We start from the raw sequence: 27,629 nt of genomic DNA, 5'->3' as shown, positions 1-27,629 counted from the left end.
AGAAAAGCAGATGTAGGCAGTCTCTCATACATAAAAGTCATGTTTAAGTACATCACTGTAGCATTCAATAAACGATTCAGATTCATCCCCACAACTGAGTGTGGCTCTGTCAGTCACCAAATCTATCACTAACTTTCACTGGGAACCCTGAGAATTCCCTGATGTGTCTGGACCAAGAAAGCCATGACATATCACACCAGTTTCTGCACAGTGAAGAAATAACAACTAAAATATAAAGACATTGAATGAGGACATATTTGTAGCACAGCATATATCTGACAAAGAGCTAATATACAAAATATATAAAGCACTCACAGAATTCAACAACAGAAAAAATTTTAAACCCCTACAACAAAAGGTGAAAGGCTCTAAACAGATACTTCCTCAAAAAGAAATACATATTATGGGGCCAAAGCAATAGCGGTAAGGCATTTGCCTTGCATGCAGCCGATCCAGAAAGAATGGTGGTTCGAATCCTGGTGTCCCATATGGTCCCCCAAGCAAGGAGCAATTTCTAAGCACATAGCCAGGAGTCACCCCGAGTGTCACCCATGTGCCCCCCCAAAAAATAAAGACATATTGTCAATGGGCACATGAAAAAGTATTCAGCATCATAACTGGGAAATGCAAAGCGAAACAGTAAGATAATTTCAGATTAGTGAGATTCGTCTACCAAAATTTTGGAACAAACAGTGCTGGGAGAAGTTTAGTAAAAACAAACAAACAAACAAACAAAAAAAAACAAAAAAAAAAAACAGCCCTCATCACAGGTTGGTGTTAGGAATGCTGTCTGATTCAGTTCTTATGGAAAATAATATTGAGACATCTCAGAAAACTAAAATGACGTGCTGGAGATAATAGTACAATGGGTAGAGTACTTGCCTGGTTTGTAGCTGACAAAGATTTAATCCCCAAGATTCCATGTGCTGCCTGAAGTGCCAGGATTAAGTTCTAAGCACTGCCTGGTGTGACTCCAAAACAAAACAAAAACCCCATGAGTTATCACCTTTTACCAGTGAAAACAGCCTAGCTCAAAGACTAAAAAAGTACTGGAAAGAGTATGGAGAGAAAAAAACCCGGATATACTGTTCTGTCAGTAGGAAGGTAAATTCAAACAAATTCTATGGAAAACAATGAAAATTCATTAAGAAATTAAACTAATCTACCATATTATCCTACAAATTCACTTCAAAGTCTCTGAAGAATATAATCACTGATTCAAACAAGTATGTGCACTTCTATGTTCTATTTGAGAGCAAAGATCTGAAAACAAGATGTGGTAAATGCTTGTCAACAAGTGATTAGTTATGGGAAATATGGTATATAAAGCCATGATGCAGCAGGTATGTTTAAATACCACAACTGAAGTTTATAATTCCTTGTGAGCATCAAAACCAAGTGTGAGGGACTGGAGCGGTGGCACAGCAGTAGGGCGTTTGCCTTGCACGAGGCTGACCTAGGACGAACTGCAGATCAATCCCCAGCATCCCATATGGTCCCCCCAACAAGCCAGAAGTGATTTCTGAATGCATAGCCAGAAGTAACACCTGAGCATCAATGGGTGTGGCCTAAAAAAGCAAAATCCAAAAAAAAGCAAAAACAAAACCAACTGGGAGAGATCCCTGGCCATTGCAGCAACAGTAGCAGCAAGATAATGAAAGAGGAAAAAAACAAAAATGAGTAAACCTAGGGAGAGATAAATATAAACAGACAACTTTCAAGGACACCTGAGAGTCTGGCTCTTACATCTCTGAAGTAATTCTTTGTAAAAATAACTGTAAAAACTTCTAAAAAAATACATATACAATTTTTCTGGAAGAATTTTGAGAAATGTGTACTAAAAATTTTTTTTCTATTGAACCACATTTTCAGAACATGTTGGTCTAGGACACTGGTTCTCAAATAATGGGGCATGCTCCAAGGCTCCGTAAAGGAGGGGCGTGTTTTACCTCTGCAAACACTGTCATAACAAGCTAGGCCCGTGTTTGTGTCTGTATATCTCTGAAGCTGAGAGCTGCTGTGTCCTGCTTCAAACGCCACTTCGAAAAGCTATGAATTGCAAACGTGCTCATTGTAGCCATTAATCCAGACAAAACCTCTGATTAAAAAATCAGTTCAGGGGCCGGAGAGATAGCATGGAGGTAAGGCATTTGCCTTGCATGCAGGAGGACAGTGGTTCGAATGCCGGCATCTCATATTGTTCCCCAAGCCTGCCAGGGGCGATTTCTGAGCATAGAGCTAGGAGTAACCCCTAAGCACTGCAGGTGTGACCCAAAAACCAAAAAAAAAAAAGAAAAAAAAAGAAAGAAAGAAAGAAAGAATTGTTGTTCTAGGTAATAATAGAAGTCTATGAAATATCAACTAGAAATGTAGCTTGAATATATGGGTGGATTAAATGAATGAAACAGACAGCAGGAAAGACAATGGGCCCTGATCAGAATTATAAAATTTAAGAGATTTAAGTCAACTGATTTTTTTTAAAAAATACAAGAACTGAGTTACATACAAAAGAAATAAAGTCATGACTTTTAAAACAGACACATGTTTCAACCACATACATATACACACAACCACCCACCCAGCCTTGGGGCCAGAGCAAGGATATAGCAAGTAGAGATCTTGTCTTGCATGCAGCTGACCTGGGTTTGATTTCTGGTTTCCCATATGGTCCCGAGCCCACCAGGAGTAATTCCTGAGTATAGAGCCAGAAATAAACTCTGAGCATTGCTGGATATGACCCAAAAACCAAAACCAAAGCCAAATCAAAACAAAATAACAGTTGTTTCCAGCCCTGTCAAGCATTCCACAATTGTGACATCATACAATGGCCCTAGAATGGTTCCTAAAATATAGGGAATGCTCACTACCTGGCTGAAAATACCCTCTCAAAGTCAGGTAAGATTCAGTAAACAGGGAGGGAGGGAAAAAAAAAAAAAGAAGATTCAGTAAACAATAAAGACAAAATTTAAGACACAAAATACTTCAAAATATAATCTGCTATACTCAATGTCACTGTACCAAATATTCCTCTATGTCTGATACTATCAGTTATGATGTTTTTATTTCCATCTTGTCCTAACATTTCTAAACTTTAACCTAATTTATTTCTATATAAGAGTTTTCAGAATTAAGAAGATGACTCAAGGGCCGGAGCGGTGGCACAAGCAGTAAGGCATCTGCCTTGCCCGTGCTAGCCTAGAATGAACCTCAGTTTGATCCCGGGCGTCCCATCTGGTCCTCCAAGCCAGGAGCGATTTCTGAGCGCATAACCAGGAGTAACCCCTGAGTGTCACCAGGTGTGGCCCAAAAGCGAAAGACCCAAAAACAAAAGAGAGAGAGATGACTCAATTGAACTTTGTACAGAGCAGTCATTCGATTTTTGTTTGGTTTTGGTTTTAAGGCCACTCTCAAGTGGTGCTTAAGACTTACTCAAGACTTACTCTTGGCTCTGCAGTCATTATCTGGTAACCTCAGGGGAACAAATGGGGGTGCTGAGGATCAAAGCTGGGTCAGCTGTATACAAGACAAATGCTGTACATGCTGTACTACAGTTTCAACCCCCAATTTTTGTGGGTTTTGTTTGTTTTATTATTTTTTTTTTAGCCACACCTGAATGATGCTCAGGTATTTCTCCTGGCTTTGCACTGAGGAATCACTCCTGAAGGTGCTCAGAGAACATATAGGATGCTAGGATCGAATCCGGGTTACCAGTGTGAAAGGAAAGCAATCCCACTATCAGTCTACTCTGGCCCTCTCACTGTCTTATTCAGTTTTTTTAAATAACTTATTTCATATGTGTGTGGGAGCCCATACCTGGCAATATTCAGGGGTTACTCCTGGCTCCATATTGAGGAATTACTTCTGGCGATGCCTGAGGTAGCACAAGGGATGCCAAAGATATCACCTGGGTCAGCCCCATTTCAATGTAAGTATCTTATCTACTATATTATTGCTTTGACCCCTTAACATTTTTAACATTTAAAATAAAGTGGTTTATGTCATTTTCAAGATTACAAAAAACTCACCACTATTAGAATATTTTCATCTCCCGCAAAGAGACCCCATATCCTTTAATACTTCCTCCCTTCACAACCACTTTCAGCTTGATAACACCAGAGATATATCTGCCTTTTGAGGACATCTATATAAACTGTATCAAACAATATGTGTTTTCTTGTAGCTATTTATTAAATTATCAGTGTTTTAAAAGTTTATACATAGAGTAACAAACATCAGTTCTTGTCAATATTCATGACCAAATTATTTATTTTGGGGGGGAGTCACACCCGGCAGGGCTCAGGGGCCACTCCTGGCTCTACGCTCAGAAATCATTCCTGGCAGGCTCAGGGGACCATATGGCATGCCGGGATTAGAACCACCAACCTTCTGCATGCAAGGCAAACGCATTACTTCCATGCTATCTCTCTGGCCCTCGAAATTTATTTTTATATATACCCACAACACACTTTACTTATCATCATCTGATCAATAGTTGCTGTTTCCATTTTCAGGTGCCTACATTTTTAAAATTTCCTCTCACTGCTGTTTTCTTTTCTTTCTTTTTTGTTTTTGTTTTTGGGTCACACCCAGGAGCGCTCAAGGGTTACTCCTGAAAGGCTCAGCAGACCATATGGGATGCCAGGATTCGAACCACCAACCTTCTGCATGCAAGGTAAACACCTTACCTTCATTCTATCTCTCCGGCCCCTGCTGCTGTTTTCTTTTTGCCTTGTCCAGTATAAGAATGTATCACATTTACAGTATGAGGTGTGAGGTATGGCAGTGAAAATATTAGGTTGTAAAAATAACTAATAAAGACTGATAACTATTTAAAATTTTATTGCTCCAGCAAAAGGTTACTCTTATACTGGCAGGGCAGGGTGCAAAGAGTGATGGTATAGGATGCACTCTGGGTCCATTGGTGGAGGAGGTTAACAATGGTGGTGTTGGGGCTGGAGAGACAGTACAGTGGTAGGGCATTTGCCTAGAAGGCAGCTGATGCGGGAGGGACCCAGTTTGATCCCCGTCATCCCATATGGTCCCCTAAGTTGCCTGGGGTGATTTTTGAGTACAAAGCCAGGAGTAAACCCTGAGTGTTGCTGGGTGTGACCCAAAAACCAATCAATCAATCAATCAATCAATAGTTTTAAAAAAACAATGGTAGTATTAAGGGACCTGACTCATTGTTTATCTGAAATTTAACTATAAAGGACTCTGTAGATCATAACTGTTTCAATGAAATAAATAAAAATAAAAAATTAGGACTAGAGAGCACAACAAACTTTTAACATTTATTTTTCCTTGAAATTACAAAGTTATTCATGATTGGGATTCTGGCATATAATGTTTCAACACCAATAATTCCTTCACCAGAGTTCATTTCCCTTCACCAAAACCTCTCCATCCCCATTTGCTTTCTACCCACCATTCTGATTCTACTAGAAGTGCTTTTATTTAAAAAAAAAAAAAAAAAGTAGTTGCACTGTGATTTACAGTACTGTTGCTGACAGGGTTCCATTTGTAACACTTTACCACCTTTCAGCATCATTTTCTCCTCCTGGTTGAACAATTCTCTCCATCATAGTTGTTGCACCATCTGCCCTATCTCCCTGTCCCCTCAGGTGGCATATTTCCTGCTGAATACCAGTTCTCATGTTTCTGTTTCCAGTGTCTTTGGGCATTCATTATTCCATCACTAAGTTTCTTTATATCCCTCATATGAAAGATCGTTCTGTGTCAGCTTCTTTACCTTTGATCAATTTCCCTCAGCATGATACTCTCCAAGTGCCCATGTAGCAGAAAATTGTAGGACTATGTCTTATGGCCAAGCAATATTCCAGTATGTATATGTTCTATAGTTTCTTTATCTAGTCATCTATTTATGAACTTGGAATGTTTCTAGATTTTGTTTATTATGGATAGTGCTGCAAGGAACACAGGCTAAGAACGTCTTTTCCACTTTATTTTTGGACCCGGAGGGTATATTCCAAGAAGTGCAGTTTCAGGTCAATTGGAAGCTCAATTCCTAGATTTTTTTTTTTTTTTTTTTTTTTTTTTTGGTTTTTGGGCCACACCCAGCGGTGCTCAGGGGTTACTCTTGGCTGTCTGCTCAGAAATAGCTCCTGGCTGGCACGGGGGACCATATGGGACACCAGGATTCGAACCAACCACCTTTGGTCCTGGATGGGCTGCTTGCAAGCCAAACGCCGTTGTGCTATCTCTCCGGGCCCCCTAGATTTTTTTTTTTTAACAATCTTCAAACTTTTCTAAAAAAGGCTGGACAAGTCAAAATTTCCAGGAGCAATGAACGAGAGTTCCTTTTTCCTTGCAACCATGTCAGCTCTGGTTATTTTTGATGCATGATAGTGTCTGTTGTGAGATGATATCTTGCTATTTTGATTTTCTTTGTTCTTGTTTTTGGGTCATAGCCAGTGGTACTCAGGGTTACCCTGGCTCTGCACTCAGGAATCACTTCTGGTGGGCTCAGGACCATATGGGATGTTGGGGAATGAACTCGGATCGGCTGTATGCAAGTCAAATGCCCAACCCACTGTGCTATCTATCACTTCAGCCTGCTATTTTGATTTTCATCTTCCTGATGATTAGTGGTACAGAGCATTTTTTATGAGCCTTTTGGCTATTTGTATGTTTTCTCAGAAAACACCATTTTTTATGGGGTTGGATGTTTTTATTTTTCTTGTTAAGTTCTAACAGTGCCTTAAATATCTTTGAAATTAACCCCCATACCTGGTAATTGGTGGGTAATAATTCTCCCAATCTATGAGCTGTCTTTGTATGTATCCTGGTCATTGTTTCCTTTGAGATACAAAAGATTCTTAATTTAATGCAGTCCCATTGCTTTATCTCTGCTTCCACTTGGTCAGTGGTATTTCATACTTGAATGTGCCTTTACGTTCATTGTTATGTAGAGTTCTAACTGTTTTCCTTCTGTACTCAAGCCTGATATCAAAGTCTTTAATTTTAATTATTTTGGGTTTGTTTATTTATTTATTTGGCCATAATCAGCAGTGCTCAGGGTTTACACCTAGCTCTGCATTTAGGGATCACTCCTGACAATGTTCAGGAAACCATATTAGTGCTGGGGACTGAACCTGGTTGGTTGCATGTAAGACAAATGTTCTACCCACTGTACTGTGTCTTCAGCCCCTCCCTTGATTTGACCATTGAATGGCTTTAGAAAGAGGTCTGATATCATTTTTGCATGTGGTTGACAAGTTTTTATCTCCAACTTTACTTGCTGAGGAGGCTTTCCTTACTCCACTTAATATTTTTTACTCCTTTAATAAAGATTAAGTGATTATATACCTAAGGATATCTTAGGATATTCACCTCTATTCCACTGATCTGAGGGTTTCCATTCCAGTGCCATACTATTGTGTTTTGCTTTTGGACCATACCTAGTGACGATCAGTGGTTACTCCTGACTGCGTGCTCAGAGATCACTCCTGGCTTGGGGGACCAAACAGGACACTGGGGCACTGAACTGCAGCACTGAACTGCAGCTTTGAACTTTGGTCCATCCTAGGTTAGCACATGCAAGGCAGATGCCTTACCCCTGTGCCACCACTCTGGCCCCAGCACCATATTATTTTAATTACTACTATTTTGTAGTACAGTTTGAAGCTAGGGAAAGTGAAGCCTCTCGTCTTTGTCCCAAGGATTACTTTAGCTATTGGGGAGGGGAAGATTTTTCCTATGAATTTTAGGAGTGTTTGTTCTATTCAAAAAATGCCATGGGTATCCTTATAGAGACTGCATTCAATCTGTACAATACTTTGGGAAGTATTGCCATTTTGATTATATTAATCCTTCCAATTTTATGAACAGGGAATGATTCTATTTTCTTATCTTCTTTATTTCTTGAAATAGTGGTTTGTATTTTTGTCTATTTTACCTATTTAGTTAAACTATTTCATGGTATTTATTTTATGGTGCACAGATATGTGATTTAAAATAATCATTTTTCTTCTCTTTCATTATTTATATATAGGTAAGTCATGAACTTCTACATACTAATTTTGTAGTCTGCCACTTTACTGTTTAGATATTATTTTGAGGGCCTTTTTTGGCAGTACTTATGATCTTCTAAATATAGTATTATGTCATCCACAAATATGAGTTTGACTAATTCCTTTCCTACTTGGATGCCCCTACTATCTTTCAGTATTATATTAAATAGAAGTAGCAAGACTAGAAATCTTGTGTCTGATCTTAGAGGAAAGGCCTTTAATTTTTCTTCATTTAAATTTTTACTGTGACCTTGTGATAAATGACTTTGATTATGTCAAGGAAAGTTCCTTCAATTTCCTGTTTGTTGAGTTTTTAATCATGAAGATGGGTGCCAAATCTTAACAAAAGCTTTGTTTCTTGATATAATGATTTTTATTTTTCCTTTTCTTGATAAGGTGTACTGATGATACTTGCATATGTTACCCTTACACTCCCTGGGATGAATTCTTTTGGTCATGATATGTTTTTTTTGATGAATTGTAGAATTTTATTTGCTAATAATTTGTTGAGAGTCTTTACATCTGTGTTCATCAAGTCCTGAAATTCAGTTTTTTAATGCTGTCTCGTCTGCTTTTGGTATCAGGGTGATGCTAGCTTCATAGAAATTCTTTGTAAGTATTTGTTTCTTCAATTTTCTGGAAAGCTTGAAAAAAACTGGCAGCAGGTCTAAAAGTCTGAAAAAATTCACTAGTAAATTCATCTGGGCCTAGGGTTTTGTTTTGGGGAAGATTTATGACTACCATTTCAATTTCCTTTATAGTTATGCTCAGGTATAATCTTATTTCAACCCCACGAAATTTTGAGTCCAAGAATTTATCCATTTCTTCTGGGTTCTCATATTTCATGGCATAAGGTTTTTAAAGTAATTTCTGGTTATCCTTTGAATTTCTGCAGTGTTTATTGTGCTATCCCTCCCTTCATTTCTGATTTTGTTTATCAGGGTTCTCTTTCTCTGTGTTCTTGTTAATAGTTTATCGATCATTTATTTTTTTGAAAAACAAGTTCTTAGTTTTATTGGTTGTTTGGGGGGTTGTATGTGTTGTTTTTATTCCAGTTAATTTCTGTTCTATGTTTTAATATTTCCTTCCGTCTGCCTGCTTTGGGCTCCTTTTATTGGTCAGTTTCTTAGGATAATCAGCAAAGTTATTTATGTGGGCTCTTTCTTCCTATGAATGTTTGCATAGCTATGAACTTTCCTCTTAACACTGCTTTTGCTGAGCCCCACTAGTTCTAGTCGGCCATGTTCATTAGTGAGTTACACCCAGTGTTTTGATTCTCCATTTCTGTTTGTGACTAAAGTTCAATTTCCAGTTCATGGTGGTCTTAAAGATAATTGCTGTAATTTCTATTTTCTTGACATTGTGTAGTATGTTCTGTGTCCCAGCATGTGGTCTTGGAGAATGTCCCATGTGCATTGGAGAATGTGTATTCAGGTTTTAGAAAATCAAAAACCCTCTATACATTTACTAAACCCTTCTTTCTTCATTTCTTCCTTTAAACCAAGTATTTCCTTACTGAGGTGATTTGTATTTTGGGGGGTTATACCCGGCGGCGCCCAGGAGTTACTCCTGGTTCTACCCTCAGAAACAGTTCCAAGCAGGCACGAGGGATCATATGGGATGCCCAAATTCAAACCACCATCAGTCCTAGTTCGGCTGCATGCAAGGCAAATGCCCTGCTGCTGTGTTATCTCTCCGGTCCTCCTTACTGAGTTTTGATCAGTTTATCTACTGAGAGGTGAAATTTCCAACTGCTATTGTACTGCTATCTATGCCTTTCTCAAGTCTATTAGCACAAGTTTTATGTATTTTTTATGGCTGCTACTTAGGTGAATACATGTTTAGAAGTGTGAGTTCTTCCTTTAGTACATATTATTTGATCCCTGAAAAATAACCTTCTCTCTCTCATAACCTTTTTCAGCATGAAGTCTGTATGTCTAATACTAAAAGGGCTACCCTAGCCTTTCTGAGGAAGTTGAGAGCACAGCATACTTTACATACAGTAGGACTACCTTTGATACCTAGCACTGCCAGGGATAGCCCATGTGCATCATCAGGTACGGTTCCAAAACATTAACAATAAAATATAAATTTAAAAAGAACTTTGAAGGAAAAATGAATTATATCTTGCAGTTTCCAGGACCTATACTGTCTTGTGAATACCAGACATTTAGAAAGTGTGATCTTGGGGCTGGAGTGCTAGAACAACAGGAAGAGGGATTGCCTTGTACACAGCCAACCCAGTTTTGATCAATGGCACTCCATATGGTCCTGACTCTGAGTGCAGAGACTGGAGTAAGTCCTGAAACTGCGGGGTGTGGCCCCCAAACCAAAAGATTAAAAAACTATTCATGGATTAAAGAGATAGTACAGCAGGTAAGGCACTTGCCTTTCACATGGTTGACCTAGAATCATTCCTAAAACCACATATAGTTCCCTGGGCACTCTAGTGACTGATCCTTGAGTACCAAGAAGATGGTCCTTGGTTACAGAGAAGACTTGAGTGCCACTGTGTGGGGGCCAAAACAAATAAACAAACAAGCAAAAATAACATTCCTTAAACTGTCAGGAAATAGGTAAGTACCATGGTTATTTTAATGTGGGGAAGTACTTTAATTATAGAATCTGGGGGAAAGTGAACTAATTTTTAAAAATTATAGCTAAGATAACTGGTTAGAACGGGCTAATTTGTTGAACAAAAAACTGATTCATGGAGAAATTTATACTTAAGTTGAATAATATCTAATGAATAAAATATAGAGGTTAATGTTTGTTAAGTAAGCATCTATCATATGGAAAGGCAAGAAGAAACTATGTAAAGTGTTTGGCATATGGCTTAGCACATGGGCTTATTAAGATTCTACCATAGGGGCCGGGCGGTGGCGCTAAAGGTAAGGTGCTTGCCTTGCCTGCGCTAGCCTTGGATGGACCGCGGTTCGATCCCCCAGTGTCCCATATGGTCCCCCAAGCCAGGAGCAACTTCTGAGCGCATAGCCAGGAGTAACCCCTGAGCGTTACTGGGTGTGGCCCAAAAACCAAAAAAAAAAAAAAAAAAGATTCTACCATAAGCAGAACTCATTCTACTGCCTTTGAAGGACAGATATTTAACCCAGTACTGGTATTCTTCATGGAATACTTAAAAAAATTCCTTGTGGAAGGAAACAGGAATATGGCAGAAGCCTACTTCTGAGGCAACTTTGGTAATATATTTTTTTTACTAACAAGCTAGAGAAAAAGAATAATTTTGACTTACACAATTACTCAAATTCAACTCTCTAAACAAGAAAGTCAAAAGTTCTTTAAAAGATGTTCTGGTACTTTGGTAAGTGACATGGAACCAGAAATGTGTAAAAAGTTCTGCCCCCAAGGATCTAAAACATTTTGGAAGACTCTAAGGTATGGTGCACATAGGGGAATGGATTAGGCTAATGAAACACTGAAACCACTGCTGATCCATTTTTATCCCCAGCAACAAAACCTTCCAGGGACATTTTAAATACTTGATACAATATGAAAGTGAAGTAAAAGTAAGAATAAATTTTAGATTTTCTATTCCTGACCTTCACATAATAATTTTAAAAAGTTGTTTTTATATTAGTCTACTCAAAACTTTCAGTCTTTCTCTAGATTCATATTTACTTTTGCTGGATCTCATTAAAAGTATTTTTAATTGTCTTACAAGTAGAATCAAAGGAATTATTATAAGACATTTTCCCTGAATTAATGTAGCCTTTAATTGGAAATAAACTGAAATGGAAAAAATGGCAATTTGACTGGTTTTATAGATCAATTTTATTAATATCTCTCAGAATAAACAATCATATCATCTTGCAAACTGTAGAAGAATCTGAATCTCAACCTTTCCTGAACTTATAAGAATATAAAGGGTTGGGGCCGGAAAGATAGCACAGTGGTGTTTGCCTTGCAAGCAGCCAATCCAGGACCTAAGGTGGTTGGTACGAATCCCGGTGTCCCATATGGTCCCCCGTGCCTGCCAGGAGCTATTTCTGAGCAGACAGCCAGGAGTAACCCCTGAGCACTGCCGGGTGTGGCCCAAAAACCAAAAAAAAAAAAAACAGAAAAAGAATATAAAGGGTAACTCGGGCACCACATACACATGCCAGTTGTCATTAACTACCCATCGAGGATGCTAGTGCTGAGCCAACCTCTCACTGCTAACTAAACTTATATTTTAAGAACCATATGGACAGTATAAATCTTGGAAGCCTGTAAAGAAAGGACCTGGAACTAAGATTCCTGCAAAAATCTCCTCAGTCATTTAAGAGACAGCTTTAGAAATAGAACAAAGTAAGACAGTAAAACAACAGTGATGACTAGGTAGAATGGTTTCAGCTATCCTGAAAATCAGTATATTCCAGAAATGGAGGCTTAGAATATTAACTGAGACTTAGTTCCAGGTAATGATTTTCCTAAGACATCTTTTAAATGAAGTAAACAGCAAACTTAGTCAAAGACTATAATTTTTGGGGCACACCCATGGCACTCAGAAGTTACTACTGGCTCTGCACTCAGAAATCACTCCTGGCAGGGTTGGGGGACATCTGGGGTGCCAGGAATCAAACATGGGTCAGCTGCATGCAAGGCAAATACCCTACTGGCTGTGTTATTGTCCTGACCCCTGTAATATTCTTTCATAGTCCACACAAAAGACCCGAAGGCCCAATAAGTGGTATAGTGATGTAGAGGGGTCTGCTGTGCAAGTGCATAGATATGTGTTCAAATCTCAAGTTCCATGTGTCCCCAGCATAATCCTTGAACTCCTAACTGTATGTGACACCTAAGATGTGATCTCTGGCATCACAGCAATTTCCATCCTCACTGCAGCCAAATGTGTGAATACCAAAGTAACAGGTGCAACACCCAACTAACAGAAATCTAAGTGTCAAAGTCAGTTAAAATAGCCTCTGGAGGGGCCAGACAGATGGCATGGAGGTAGGGCATTTGCCTTGCATGCAGAAGGGCAGTGGTTTGAGTCCCAGCATCCCATATGGTCCTCCGAGAGTGATTTCTGAGCATAGAGTCAGGAGTAACCCCTGAGCGCTGCCGGGTGTGACACAAAAATCCCCCATTCCTCCGGATCTCCAGGTGGGTTTCTGGGAGGAGCTGATGGGGCACCCTGGGTTTTCCCCACTCCCAGGCCGGGCCGGGACACTGGCCTAGGGTGGGGCTCCAGTCCCGGAGCTTCGGGCTTGGGAGGGTCTCTCTCCCTTCCCAGAGCAGGATTTTCAGCCGGCCCGGACGGGCAGCTGGCAGGCCCCCCATGGGCCAGCGGCCTTTTTGTCCGGCCTAGGGTCAGGGGGGCCCGGACTTGGGTCACCCGACCCCCCTCTCCCCCATTCCTCCGGATCTCCAGGTGGGTTTCTGGGAGGAGCTGACGGGGCACCCTGGGTTTTCCCCACTCCCAGGCCGGGCTGGGACACTGGCCTAGGGTGGAGCTTAGGGGGTAGAGTTCGATCTGGTGGGTGGCAGATAGCTTCTCAGCTATACTCAGTCTGTCACTGGTAATTTCATACCAGTCTACATTTTGAAAACCGCGCGGGGGCGAATATTTGCTCCTTCCAACCATTACTACCCCAGATTTACCCTTCTTAACTTCAGTAACACATAGTTCTATTCTCTGACCTAAGACATACAGTATATCTAACAAATCACAGAACTATTTAGAAGGACACAAATTGAACACATATATCTTTTGAATTTTTTATTTTCTTTAACTGATGTAACTCTCTATATATTCTTCTACCATGATGTTTCTATTCACTTTTCATCTTGTCTATTCTTTGTAAGCTGTACAGTAAGGATTGTTGGTGGAACTGTCCCTCAGTTTGATGCCTATGATTGAACTATGTCATGGAAATTGCTGGTCTTGTTCCTATTGCCTCCAGATGCACCAATAACGCCCCATGGCATTGATCCTTGTTTGCATAGACACATTAAAATGGGAAAACACCATACATACAGATAAGTTCTTATCTAATAAATCTCAGTACAATGTACCTTACACCCTGAACATTGATATAATGACCTGGCACAGGCATCGGAAGAATGGGCATCCTCCATTCACGCCGGAACCAGGCAAGCTATCTACGAAACATCCAAGGTCTTTTACAGCAACAGCTGGAAGCAGTCTTCTACCAGGAAAGACACTATCAAGGGTCTGACATCGACCCCCTAAAAAGAGACTTCCGTTTACACTGAGAAGACTTGACAACATCAATGACCTGCTCTATAGGACATGGTTCTCTCTAGTGCCCCTTAAGTGTGAGGTGAAACGAGAGGAAGCTATGCACCATCCTGACTGCAATATGGGATATGCAGACTCCAGGATCTTTAATACAGAAGTATGATACCAACAACAGAGACTATGTGAGGAATGGAGGTGTATTGCCACTACAGACGATGACTCGAATTGGACAAACTAATTCGCCTGGAGCCTAGAGTCAGTCCTGTGCCAGGAAACTTCAGGGTTAGGGTCTCCTTGTATTTAGACCATAATTTGTCTTTCCATGTCCCTTATGTTTTGATGGGCCTATGCAAACAAATGCCACTTTAATACCATTTTTTATTATGTTCCCTTGACTCTAATTCTTAAGAAAAACAAGCCACTAAAACTTTTGAGGTTAACTTAAACTAGTTTGTATGTACATGGAACTAGAGAAATGTACTTTGCCCTCAATGTGTAAGGAGCTACATAAGTATAATGTCTTTAGATTATATTGTGTGCTGCTAAGAAATAGTATGTACTACAACTGGGGATTTGAGGGACAAGGAATTGTATTGTACATGGGTTCAGTTTTGTTTTTATTAATGCTCTTTGGCTGAAAGTTCAAGGCTGGGATATCGATGGGACTACCGAGAATTCTGTTTATGGGTGATTGGGCTTTCACTGTAACTTTACCCTGTCCTCTTCTTTACATCTTTGTTGTCATAATTAAAATAAAAAAAAATGGAAAAAAAAAAAAAAGCAAACAAACAAAAAAGTAGCCTCTGGAGAGTACCTGTGTGAGTACAACCACCATAACTTGTGTGTCCAAATTAAAAGTGTGGGGGCTGGAGAGAGAGTAGGAGGTGGTACTAATCCTGACACCACATATGGTCCCCAAAAGCCCACCAGGAATGATCCCTGAGCAAAGAACTAAGAGTGAGCCCTGTGACCCACTGGATGTGTTTCCAAAACAAGCAAATGTCTAGAAGTGTGAGCCCCACTACAATTAAAGGGATGAGGACTTCAGTGAGTATTACGGCCATATTTGTGGGGACACAATCTAATGCATGAACTTTGGTGAGCACGATTAGTAATAGAAGAACAAGAGCTGTGTGTGCAACTGTGTGCAACTCCCCCATCCCCATCCAAACAATGAGGAAAAGGGAGTAGGGGAGATAATAAAAATATCAAAATTCAATAAGACTAATAACTAACCAAATTGCTGTTATAATTTAACAATGTTTCATAGTATACAAGGCAAAAGAAATTATTGCAAATTAAATTATAGTTATTAAGATGGGGGCATTGTGGTGGGAATGTTGCCCTGGTGACAGGGAGTGTTTCTTCTTATGAACAAAACTGAGCTACAATCATGTTTATAATCATGGTACTTATTATTTTTAAAAAAAATGAATGATGGGGCTGGAGCGGTGGCGCAAGCGGTAGTGCATTTGCCTTGCATGCGGCTAAGCTAGGACGGACCACAGTTCAATCCCTGGCATCCCATATGGTCCCCCAAGCCAGGAGCAATTTCTGAGCGCATAGCCAGGAGAAACCCCTGAGTGTCACCAGGTGTGGCCCAAAAACAAAAACAAAACAAAAGTGATAACTTCAGATAGTTCAAAGTGCTGGAGGCACCTAGTTTGTATGTGGAATGCCGGGGTTCCATCCCCAACACTGCATTGTACCCTGAGCATCGGAGGGAACAAGCTACTAGCACTGAGCCAGTTGTGTCTTGAACACTGTCAGTAGTCCAAAAAACAAATATTTTATATATATATATATATATTATATTTTTTGTTTGTTTTTGTTTTGAGGTAATAACCAGTGATGCTCAGGAGATACTCCTGGCTCTGTGCTCGGAAATCACTCCTGGCAAGTTGGGGACCAAATGGGAAGCTGGGATGTGAACCACCATTCGTCCAGGAGGCTGTGTACAAGGCTGCTGTGCTGTCTCTTCAGCCCCCAAATATTATTTTATAATATTAACAATATGGATCAGAAAAAAAGCATAGGGTTGTCTTTCATGCAGTGGAGCCAAAGTACGATCCCTGAAACTGCATATGGTATTCTCAGGAATACGAGTAGTAATAGCTGAACACAAGATCAGAGTAAACTTCGAGCACCACCAGGTGAGAGCCCTCCCCTTAAAAATATACTTCAAAAAAATCCAATATTAGCATTATTTTTTGTTTTGTAGTGTCAATATATTATGTCATGGTATATATTAGTTGTTTTTTTTTTCTTTTTTGGGGGGGGGGAATGAGAGAGATGAGAGAGAGAAAGGAGGGGTAGTGGAAGGGGAAAGGCAGGGAGAGAAAGGAGAGGAAGGAGAGAGCAGAAAAAAGAAAGGAGAGGGAGGGAGAGAGGGAGAGGGAAAGCAGGAAAGGAGAGAGAAAGGAGTAAGGGAGAGGAGGAAGAAAGAGAGGGAGAAGGGGAGGGAGAGGGAAAGGAGTGAGAGGAAGGAGAGAGGGAGAAAGAAAGGAGAGGGAGGGAGAGAGAAAGAAATAAGGAAGAGGAAGGGAGAGAGAGGTAGAAGGAAAGGGAGAGGGAAAAGAGAAAGGAGTCATATATTAGTTGTTAACTATAATAAAAAGCCAAACTCCAGGGGTCGGAGAGATAGCATGGAAGTAGGGTATTTGCCTTGCATGCAGAAGGACAGTGGTTCGAATTCTGGCATCCCATATGGTCCCCTGAGCCAGCCAGGAGCAATTTCTGAGTGTAGAGCCAGAAGTAACCCCTGAGCACTGCTAGGTATGATCCAAAAACAAAACAAACACAAAAAACAAGCAAACAAACAAACAAAAATCAGGCTATTGCTTTCCCATAGTTTCCTAAAATAGTGATGACAATATGAATGCTGTGTTAATAAGGACTAATCAACAGAGTCAGCCTATTGAGGAAACTGATGATTTAAAATGATAAATGATAATATCAAAAAAATTTTGATAGATTTCTTTGGTGTACCTATCTGAAATCCTGGATTAAGGTGTAGTTACCTGAGACCCACCCATTGCTGGGAGGGGTCTTGGGAACTGAATATTAGGTGTTACCTTACCTGCAAGACCCCGCCCATTCCTGGGAGGGGTCTTGGAAAAGTTAGATAAGCCTTGGACCAAGGGGATTCGGGCCCTTTCTACGCTGCTGGGGGCTCTGGCTTGTGGGCCTCTGTGTTCTGGTCTTTGACCAGCATGGAGGCCAAAGGGAAGATGGCTGAAAGGGTTAAGATGCAGGGTAGCCTAGAATGGCTGAATGCTTAAAAGGTTATGAGATAGGCCACACACATGTGGTGAATAGGGCATGAATAAAGTTGATGCTTCCTGAAGCCTGCCTGTGAGTGAGTGATTTCGCCTTTCACCTGGGCCTGGGACTCGCCTGCTGAATGGGGTTGCTGAGCCATGTGGCCTGGTATGGCAGAGAGAGAAATCCATCGCCATCCACCGCCATCCAGCCCCATCCTTAATTATTTGATTCTACAGATTTCCATCTCCAAATTACCCTGAAGTATTTGTTTTTCTTAAGTTAAATGGTGAATTAGCTTAGCTTCTACAATTCCAAAAATCAAAACACTTCCCAAATAACTGAAAACAGCTATGATATCTGAGCTAAGAAAGCTACATCTTTTTTTGTGCCCCCCCCACCTCATAAAGTTACATCTTAAAAGTAAGAATATGCAAAAAGTACAATGTTCAAACTGATTAGAAAACAAAACCCAGTCACCTGCTCTTTTTTAGGAAACCTACACCTTAATTCCAATGATAAGTATAGGTTTAAAAAGAAATATTAAAAAAATCATGAAAGCAAAAAGTAGGTAAGGCCAATTATAGATTAGACAAAATAAACCTCAAACTAATAAAGTTAATAGACAACCCACAGCTGCCACCATGTAAACTCAGCCCAGCTTCATGGGTACACAGGTCTTTTGGTTGAAAACTCTGGGGCTCCCTCTGGAGGTGGGTAAGTGGAGTGCCTGGTATAGACACACCTCGAGAGTGGCATCCACACCCCACACCACAGTCACCACCATGCCAACAGCCCAATTTCACTACTTCGTGACTAATCCTTGCAGAGATGCCAAGCCAATGAAAACATACTAGTTTACTGGGAGAAAATTTCTCAGAGTGGGGGTAGGAAGCTTCCCCTCACATACACAGCCTCCCTCACTCCCTGTACCGGAAGCTCCAGCAGCCACACCCTTGGAAGTCCTAACTAAAGCAACTAGGGAAGAAATAAAGCAGGGACCAAAACTGGAAGACATAAGCTATCACCTTTGCATATTTATACTTATAGAAATAGTAACAAGGCTACCAAAAACTTTACAGAAAACTGAGATGTGTAGTAAGGTAATAGGCTACAAATAAACATATAAAATATAGTAAGGTACAGTAAGGCAATGAGCTAGCAATCAGGATATAAAAATATGCTGCATTTCTATATGCAAATAATTATAAGAGAAATTAAGAAAATAATTCCAGGGGCCAGAGAGGTGGCGCTAGAGGTAAGGTGTCAGCCTTGCAAGTGCTAGCGTAGGACGGACCACGGTTCGATCCCCCGGCATCCCATATGGTCCCCCCAAGCCAGGAGCGATTTCTGAATGCATAGCCAGGAGTAACTCCTGAGCGTCAAATGGGTGTGGCCCAAAAACAAAAAACAAAACAAAACAAAAAAAAGAAAATAATTCCAATTACAATGTGTCAAAATAAATCAAGTACCTAGGAATCAACTTTACAGAGGAAATTAAACATATATGGTAGAAGTTACATGTAGATTCTGTAGAATTACATGTAGATTTTATATAATATACAATGTGTGTATCTATTAAAGAAACAGAAAACAAAAGGACGTGAAGAAATATTTCATATCACGAGTAAAAAGAATTAGAAGAGTATGTTAAAATGACCATCCTATCCAAATTATTACATAGAATCAAATGAAATTCCTATCAAAATTCCAGTGGCATTCTTCAAGAACATAGAACAAACATTACTAAGTTTGTATAGAGCCACAAAACTCTCTGAATAACTAAGCAGACTTGCGGAAAAAAGGATGGGAGGCGTCACATTTTCCAACATTAGCTAGGTATATTAAGATTGTATTAAACATAAAAGTAATCAAAACAAAGTGTTATTAGAATAAACACAGACATTCAAATCAATGAAAGAATTCTGAATCCAGAGATAAACCCACACATAAACAAACCTTAAGTTATGACAAAGGAGCCAAGTACAAAGATTCTTTAACGAAAATGAAAATTCTTTAATAAAATGGGAAAACTAGACAATTACATGCAAAACAATGAAACTAGATAGCTGTGCCACACCACACATAAAACTTAATGCAAACTGGACCAAAAACTAAGATATTAGATCCATGACAAAATATCCTAAAGAAAAAAGACAGGGGTCAGAGTGGTGGCACAGCAGTAGGATATTTGCTTTGTACATGGCTGACCTCGGGCAGACTGTGGTTCAATTCCTGGCATCCCATATGGTCCCCCAAAGCCAGGAGGAATTTCTGAGCACATAACCAGGAGTAACCACTGAGCGTCATCGGGTGTGACCCATAAACCAAAACAAAAGAAAAAAGGCAAAAAACTATCATGACACTGGCTTCATGATATATTTAGGAATTTGGTTACAAGAACCAAGGAAGTTAAAACAAAAATAATATGTCAAAGAAAGAAGCTTCTGCACTATGAAATAAACTATTGTTGAAACAAAAAAGTATTCTAATGGGAGATATTATCCATACACTATACATCTAACAGAAGATTAATAGGCAAGTAACAAAGATCTTATAAAAAAACAACTACATAAAAACATGGGGAAATTTTAAAGGAAATTTCTACAATGAAAACAAAGATATCACCAATGGGCACATGAAAAATAATTATCATGAATTTTAAGGAAAATGCAAATAATAATTATAATAAGATAACTACACAGCAGTGAAATGGTTTGTTCTGGGAATAGCTTTTATCAAAAAGTCTAGAAACAATCAGTTGTGGTGGGGATGTGAAGAAAACTTCACTGCTGGTGAAGATGTAAACGCAAAACAAATTTTCCAGATTTTCCTGACATGTGGTCAACCCTGGTTTGATCATGGCACTGAATACAGAATTAGGAGTATCCCTGAAATACAACTAGGTGTGACCCCAGACCAAAATACTATGCCCCCAACAACAAAAAAAATTAATTAAGGGCAGGATGCCTAACTGGATGCCTCCACACTGCCAAAAGCCCCTGAGGCCATGCCCTTGACTCACAGCTGCCTCAATATCTGCCCATCAGCCCAACTCCATAGATCCTCAAAGTCCTGGACATTTTGCCACATTACATGACCATGTGACACCTCCATATTTTTCAAAACTGAAATTTCAGTAGTAATGCACCAAATAATATGTAAAATTATCATTGAAGCCACCTCCTAAGCTCAACAAACAAGACCAATATAATGTCCACCTAGCAACAGTTTAGTAAACCTTCAAAGACACACTCCACTACATTATGACAATTTTCATAAATTTTTAATTAATTATTTTATAGGGGACCGGAGAGATAGCATCGAGGTAAGGCATTTGCCTTGCATGCAGAAGGTCGGTGGTTCGAACCCCGGCGCCCCACATGGTCCCCAGAGCCTGCCAGGAGCAATTTCTGAGCATGGAGCCAGGAGTGAGCCCTGAGCGCTGCCGGTGGGAATGCCGTCTAGTTCAACCTTTATGGAAAGCAATATGGAGATTCCTCCAAAAACTGGAAATCGAGCTTCCATATGACCCAGCTATACCAGTCCTAGGAATATACCCTAGGAACACAAAATTACAATACAAAAATCCCTTCCTTACACCTATATTCATTGCAGCACTATTTACTCTGGAAACAGCCAAGATACCCTTCAACAGATGAATAGCTAAAGAAACTGTGGTACATATACACAATGGAATATTATGCAGCTGTCAGGAGAGATGAAGTCATGACATTTTCCTATACATGGATGTACATGGAATCTGTTATGCTGAGTGAAATAAGTCAGAGAGAGAAAGACGCAGAATGGTCTCACTCATCTATGGGTTTTAAGAAAAATGAAAGACGTTCTTGCAATAATAAGTTTCAGACACGAAAGAAAAAAGAGCTGGAAGTTACAGCTCACCTCATGAAGCTCACCACAAACAGGGATGAGTTTAGTTAGAGAAATAACTACGTTTTGAACCATCCTAATAATGAGAATGTACGAGAAAAATAAAAAGCCTGTCTAGAGTACTGGCAGGGGTTGGGTGGGGAGGAGGGAGATTTGGGACATTGGTGATGGGAATGTTGCACTGGTGATGGGTGGTGTTCTTTACATGACTGAAACCCAAACACAATCATGTATGTAATAAAGTTGTTTAAATAAAAAAAATTTTAAAAAGAAATCCCAACAAATGTAGAAGTATAAAAAAAAAACCCAAAAATAAAGTATTTTTTATAACCCCATTACCATTTTGTAGCCAAGCAAATTAAGTAAATTATTCATACCTGTGAAAGGGCAGGGGTGGAGTGTGGCAAACAGAGTAACGGTGAAGGAATGTTACACTGGTTGGATTGGTAGTATAAAGTTGAATGCCAGAATTATTGCAAACCATGGTATTTAAGTAAAGAAACTAAAACAAAAAAAAAAAAGAAAGAATCAAAGAGACAGTGCCCTAGTTCAATCCTTGAAGACTGCCAGCACTGGTGTAGAGATAGTCATGAGGGTCCAAGACACTGCAGTATGGCTCAAGTAATCTCCAGCATTTGTAGGACCTGGGCAGCACTGAACACTTAAACCCTTGCATTGAACAGCAGGCTAGGTTGGCTGAGAATCAGTTGAGAAGCACCATGGGCATGGTTACTAGCCTTTTTTTTCTATTAGAGAGATCAAATCAAGGAGAGGATTCTGGTGACTAACTTCTAGGACACATCCAGATCAACTACTAGGAGAGCATTCATTTGTCAGCATAACCACCTATTGTGTTAAGACACATTCTCTTTTCTCTCCACTATGTCTCTTTTGTTGTTGTTGTTTTTGTTGTTGTTTTGGTTCATACCCAGCGACACTGCTCAGGGGTACTCCTGGCTCTAACATCAGAAACTGGCCCTGACAGGCTCAAGGGACGATATGGGATGCCAGGAATCGAACCACCATCTCCAGGGTTGGCCCTATGCAAGGCAAATGCTCTACAGCTGTGCTATCTCTCTGGCGGCCCCTGCTACGTCTCTTTCTTTCCGTCCTTTACCAGCTCCCTTTCCCACCCTTGGTGGTGCTGAGGAGCTACTTCTTCAGGCATTATTTTTAGAACCATGCAATACAGGGAATCAAAACTGAAAAGCATGTGCTCAACCTGTTGCACACTTCTCTAGCCCAAGATATTCTTATAGTTACTGGCTTTAAAAAATACTGATATGCCACAGATAATTCTTTGATTAAAATTATAAACCCAGGAGGCCAGAGTGATAGCACAGTGAGTAGGGCATTTGCTTGCATGTGGCCAACCTGGTTTCAATCCCCAGCATCCCATTTGGTCCCCAGTGCTTGCCAGGAGTAATTTCTGAGCAGAGAGCCAGGGAGTCGCCTGAAAACCACCAGATATGGCTCAAAGACAAAAAGAAAAAAAAATATTCAAACCTAGTGGTTAGGGCAGAAGAGAGAACACAGTGGTAGAGCGTTTGCCTTGCACACAATCGAACCAGGACTAACAGTGGTTTGAATCCTGGCATGCCATACGGTCCCCCTGTGCCTGCCAAGAGTGACTTCTGAGTGCAGAGCCAGGAGTAATCCCTGAGCGCTGCCGGATGTGACCCAAAAACAAACAAAAAATCCTAGTGGTTAGTTCCTAAAATCCAAGGTGATTAAAAGTAAATAATTTTGGGGCCGGAGTGATGACGCAGCAGTAGGGCATTTGCCTTGCACGCAGCTGACCCAGGACGAACTGTGGTTCGATCCCCTAGTGTCCCATATGGTCCCCCAAGCCAGATGTGATTTCTGAGCGCATAGCCAGTAGTAACCCCCAAATATCACCAAGTGTGGCCCAAAATCCAAAAAAAAAGGAATTTTTGAATTGTTGATAATAGTTTGAAAATATCAATAAGATGGAAAAAATAAAATGTAAAATTTTCAATCTAAGTAAATAATATATATTATTATATATGTATATATATATATTATATAACTAGTATGGGTCATGTTAGAGTTAGAACCAAGGACCTCATTCAAGCTAATAATGTTTACCTCTCAGCTACACCTCCAACATAAATTCTTGGTTTGTTGTTTTATTTGGGGGGGAGAGGAGGAGTCACACCCGGCAGCGCTCAGGAGTTACGCTCAGAAATCACCCCTGGCAGGCTCAGGGGACCATATGGGATGCAGAGATTTGAACCACTGTCCTTCTGCATGAAAGGCAGATGCCTTACCTCCAGTCTATCTCTCCAGCCCCTTTTTGTTTTTTTTGTTTTTTTTTTTTTTTTGGGGGGGGGGAGGCAACATAAATTCTTAATTAAGTAAAATGGAATTAAATGTATCTGAAAATTAAGTAGAGTGCTTTTCTCTTAGAGGTCTTTATCGAAGAGTATTCCTTAAAGGATTAACTGGATTTTAAAATTCTGAGATTAGGACTCCAGACCACACAGATCTGAGTAGTTTCTATCCCACAGGCAAGAAAAGTAAGCGTTTAGGAACTACTTCATATGAACGAGCCAAAAACAAAACCAAAAACACATGTACAGTGACATATACCTTGGAGGCATTTTTGTATATTTGAAAGTTTCATTTGCATTTTTAGACAATGGAGTAACTCTTTTGCAGGTTGCACTAAAACATAAACACACCATTGAAGAAATCAGACTAGGAAATTTCAGCATTCATTTGACGTTTCTGGAAGTTAAGGAAAGTATCCAATTAAAAATTAACTCAATCACTGCTTCTTTTTCATGTTCAGAAAGCATGAAATAATTAGTGGCAAAACAGCTTACCTGGGATAGAGCTCTTTTGTGAACTCAAGTTCTGAGAATCCATAATATCTTCTGTTTGTCCATCTGCTTCTACCTCTAGTTTGTTCAGAATCTCTTTTGTATCATCACTAAGGCAAGTTCTTATGTTTTCATCCTCTTCTAAGACTCTCTGCACAGTGGTAGGAGTACTAGTACTACCCACATTAATAGCAGAAGCGGGAATGATGACTGAAATGGAAGGAGAAGCTGGAGGAGATGGAGGAAAGGAAGGAACTGTAGACGGTGTGATGGGGGCTCCAATATGCTCCAGTTTCATTTCTTCTGGGGCATTTCCTAGAATTTCCAATTCAAGAGTCAATGGTAATGCTTCCTGTTTTTCTATTTCCACAACGTTTTTCATGGTTGGTACTTTTTCACTCGTTCCATTCATTTCGTTAATTAGGTTACTACTAGCAATCAGTGGAATATCAGTAGATGCTATATCGCACTGAGTCTTGAATATGTCGGCATCAGTTTTATCTGTGGGTGAAGGATCTGATGCTTCTCTGCAAGATGCTGGGCTGGGTATAGGAAATGTATCTTCTTTTGAGGAAGAGAGTTCACATCTATCATCTATTACAGTGAATAGAGTTTGGCTGCTAAGAGCAGCAGAGATGGGAGAAGTAGCTGTATTTCTAGCAAGTGAAGAAACAATGGCAGGTGATGGAGGCAGAGGAAGCTCTAGTAATGGCTCTGCTGCAGTAATGTCAGATGTCTGGCCTACTTGTTCTTTCTTCTCACCACTGAGGACTAGCCTAAGGACTGGGGAAGGAGACTTTAACACTGCATCTGGTTTTGGCTTCTCTTCTGGGGAAGGAAAAAAAAATAATTTAAAGAATCACTCTTGAACCAGAGACTATATAGCATTATCTTAAAGGCCAATTATTTTCATGTCTTACTCTAAACTATGAGCAGCAAGTGATAAAAATATTACATTTATTCTGCTATTCAAAAAACAATTATGTATTTCTCTAGCTTTATATTTGGCTATTGTTATTTTAGCTTTATATTTGTTATACAACACAAATAAAACATATTTTGGAATCAGAGCAAAAATCAGTTCACCAAATAATTACAAGAGATAAAGTGAATCAAAATGGAAGTAAAACCATTCTTAAGATAAAAGTGAGTTTTTCTTTAAATTAGTGGGGTTTTTAAGTTAGACACATCTTTATCTTTATGTTATCTTCTTCACTGAAGAAAGTTTTCTACCAAGGTGATACAATAATAAATGACAGAACTGTTCAAAGGAAAATCACAAAATTATGTTATTATAAAGCAATTTTTCCTCTGTAGTTTTCCTTTTTATAATGAACACATAAGTGCACTGAAATTTTTATCAAGAGCTATCATGGTGTTATCAAATAAAACTTATGGCTTAAATCAGTTTCTAAATATCCAATTTATAAATTTTTTTTCCAAAGGGGAATGTAACCAGTTACATTGGAAATAAAAATGGAATTCTACTTTTTTGTCTTGTTTGGGATTCATAGCTTAGAATGGTTCAGTGCTCAGGAGTCACTCATGGCAGTGCTCAAAGATCATGTGGTGTCAGAGATCAACTCCAGGACATCCCTATGCAAGGATGTGTTCCAGCCCAAGGAGTTATCTTTCTGCATTCTATACTTTAAAAGAAAATGTGTTAAGCAGAACACACACACACGTCCACATATCACTTAACATATATGACTCAAATATCTAATACAAAACATGTTTTTATATACAAAGTGAGAACTCATAATAAGGGTGACAGAAAACACAAAGAACATTAATCTTTAATTAAAACAAAGATTTCCACATTTTAAAAGTTCTAGAAATCTAATATATGATTCATTCCTGGTAAAATAAAACCAAATATTTAAATTGATCTCCACCCTTGATTCCTCAGCATTGTAAACTCCACAGTCATTACTGTCTATGAAATGAAAACAGAAAATTTAAGCCTTACTGACAGTAGTGCTTGATCTAAACTAAAAGAGACCTTATTTTCTTTACCAAAAGTCTTTATGCCTCAATGAAGTAAGTTTTTACAGTTAAGTGTAGTTAAGTAAGTCTTTCATAGGATATGTTCTTTTAAGCAGAATAATAGTATATATTAAAGTTAAAGGCTAATTTATTGCAATGACTTTCACTTCAATTATATTGATCTTAAAATTTACTTTAATTTATAGAAGCACTTTAATCATTCTATTACTATAGTAGTAAAGTAAGAATAAGATCTCATTGCCAAACCCTGATACTAAGTTGTCAGGTCAAAAAAATATCTAAGGCAAGAGAGATAGTACAGAGAGATAGTCCCGAATTTAATCCCCAGCATCCCATATGGTCCTATGAAGCTCTAGGAGTGATTCCTGAATGCAGAGCCAAGAATAACTCTTAAGCACCCTTGAGCTGAGTGTGCCTTAAAAACAAACCAAAAAATTCAAAGAAATGTGTATATGTTTCTTCTGTAATATGCATACAATAAATATTTATCAAGATACTGACAATTACTTCCAACTTTCTGGATATTCTACATGGGTCAACCTGATTATATGATGCCACTAAGAAATATATCAGAATAATAATGAGTCCTACATGCATTAAAGAGCAGAAAACAGGGGCCGGGCGGTGGCGCTGGAGGTAAGGTGCCTGCCTTGCCTGCGCTAGCCTAGGACGGACCGCGGTTCGATCCCCCGGTGCCCCATATGGTCCCCCAAGAAGCCAGGAGCAATTTCTGAGCGCATAGCCAGGAGTAACCCCTGAGTGTCACAGGGTGTGGCCCAAAAACCAAAAAAAAAAAAAAAAAAAAAAAAGAGCAGAAAACAGTAATTTTTTCATTAATAATCTAGTAAGAGTATGACAATTTAATTGTAAATTTGGGAAAATAAAATTTCTGTTATAAGAAATAAGCATACATAGAAAAAATTATATACTGAAAACAAATCCACCACTAGTGAAGAATGAGAAAACACAAGTGTCAGGTTCTTTTTTAATTTTTTAATTGGAGTTTGGGGCCATGCTTGGTTTGGAGGATTACTCCTGGCTCTGTGCTCAGGAATCATTCTTGGCAGTGCTTGGGGGACCATATGAAATGCTGGGGATTGGACCCAGGTCAGTCACATGCAAGGCAAGCACTATATATGCTGTACTATCTCATTTGCTCAAAATGTCAACTGTTTTGAGAGCTCCTCACCCTAAAATAAAAGTCCTTTATAAATGACTTCACTGTAGTTTTAATATAGAAAACTAAAAATTAATACAAAGTAGAATTAAAGAACATTTACTTTATCTTTTAAGGAGATAAAATAAATTTTTATAATTTTCAGTCAGCTATGTAGGGTGGTCAGGTATGTGGTTCAGCACTTAAACACTTGTTTTGCATTTGTGAAA

The 27,629-nt window shown here is 39.4% G+C and overlaps 1 protein-coding gene across 15 annotated transcripts in view; it reads right to left on the bottom strand.

Annotated features, from left to right (window-relative positions):
- The window catches only part of EIF4G3 (eukaryotic translation initiation factor 4 gamma 3), a 311,452-nt gene that overhangs the window by 109,299 nt on the left and 174,524 nt on the right, over positions 1–27,629 (bottom strand). For all 15 annotated transcript variants that reach the window (XM_049771938.1, XM_049771940.1, XM_049771941.1 and 12 more), the window contains one exon: positions 24,240–25,064. In XM_049771938.1, coding sequence (XP_049627895.1) covers positions 24,240–25,064 — 825 coding nt within the window. The remainder of the gene's footprint in view (positions 1–24,239; positions 25,065–27,629) is intronic.

The sequence above is a fragment of the Suncus etruscus genome, chromosome 4 (genome assembly GCF_024139225.1).
Source record: "Suncus etruscus isolate mSunEtr1 chromosome 4, mSunEtr1.pri.cur, whole genome shotgun sequence".
Lineage (NCBI taxonomy): Eukaryota > Metazoa > Chordata > Mammalia > Eulipotyphla > Soricidae > Suncus > Suncus etruscus.
This window is presented reverse-complemented; position numbering and strand designations above follow the sequence as displayed.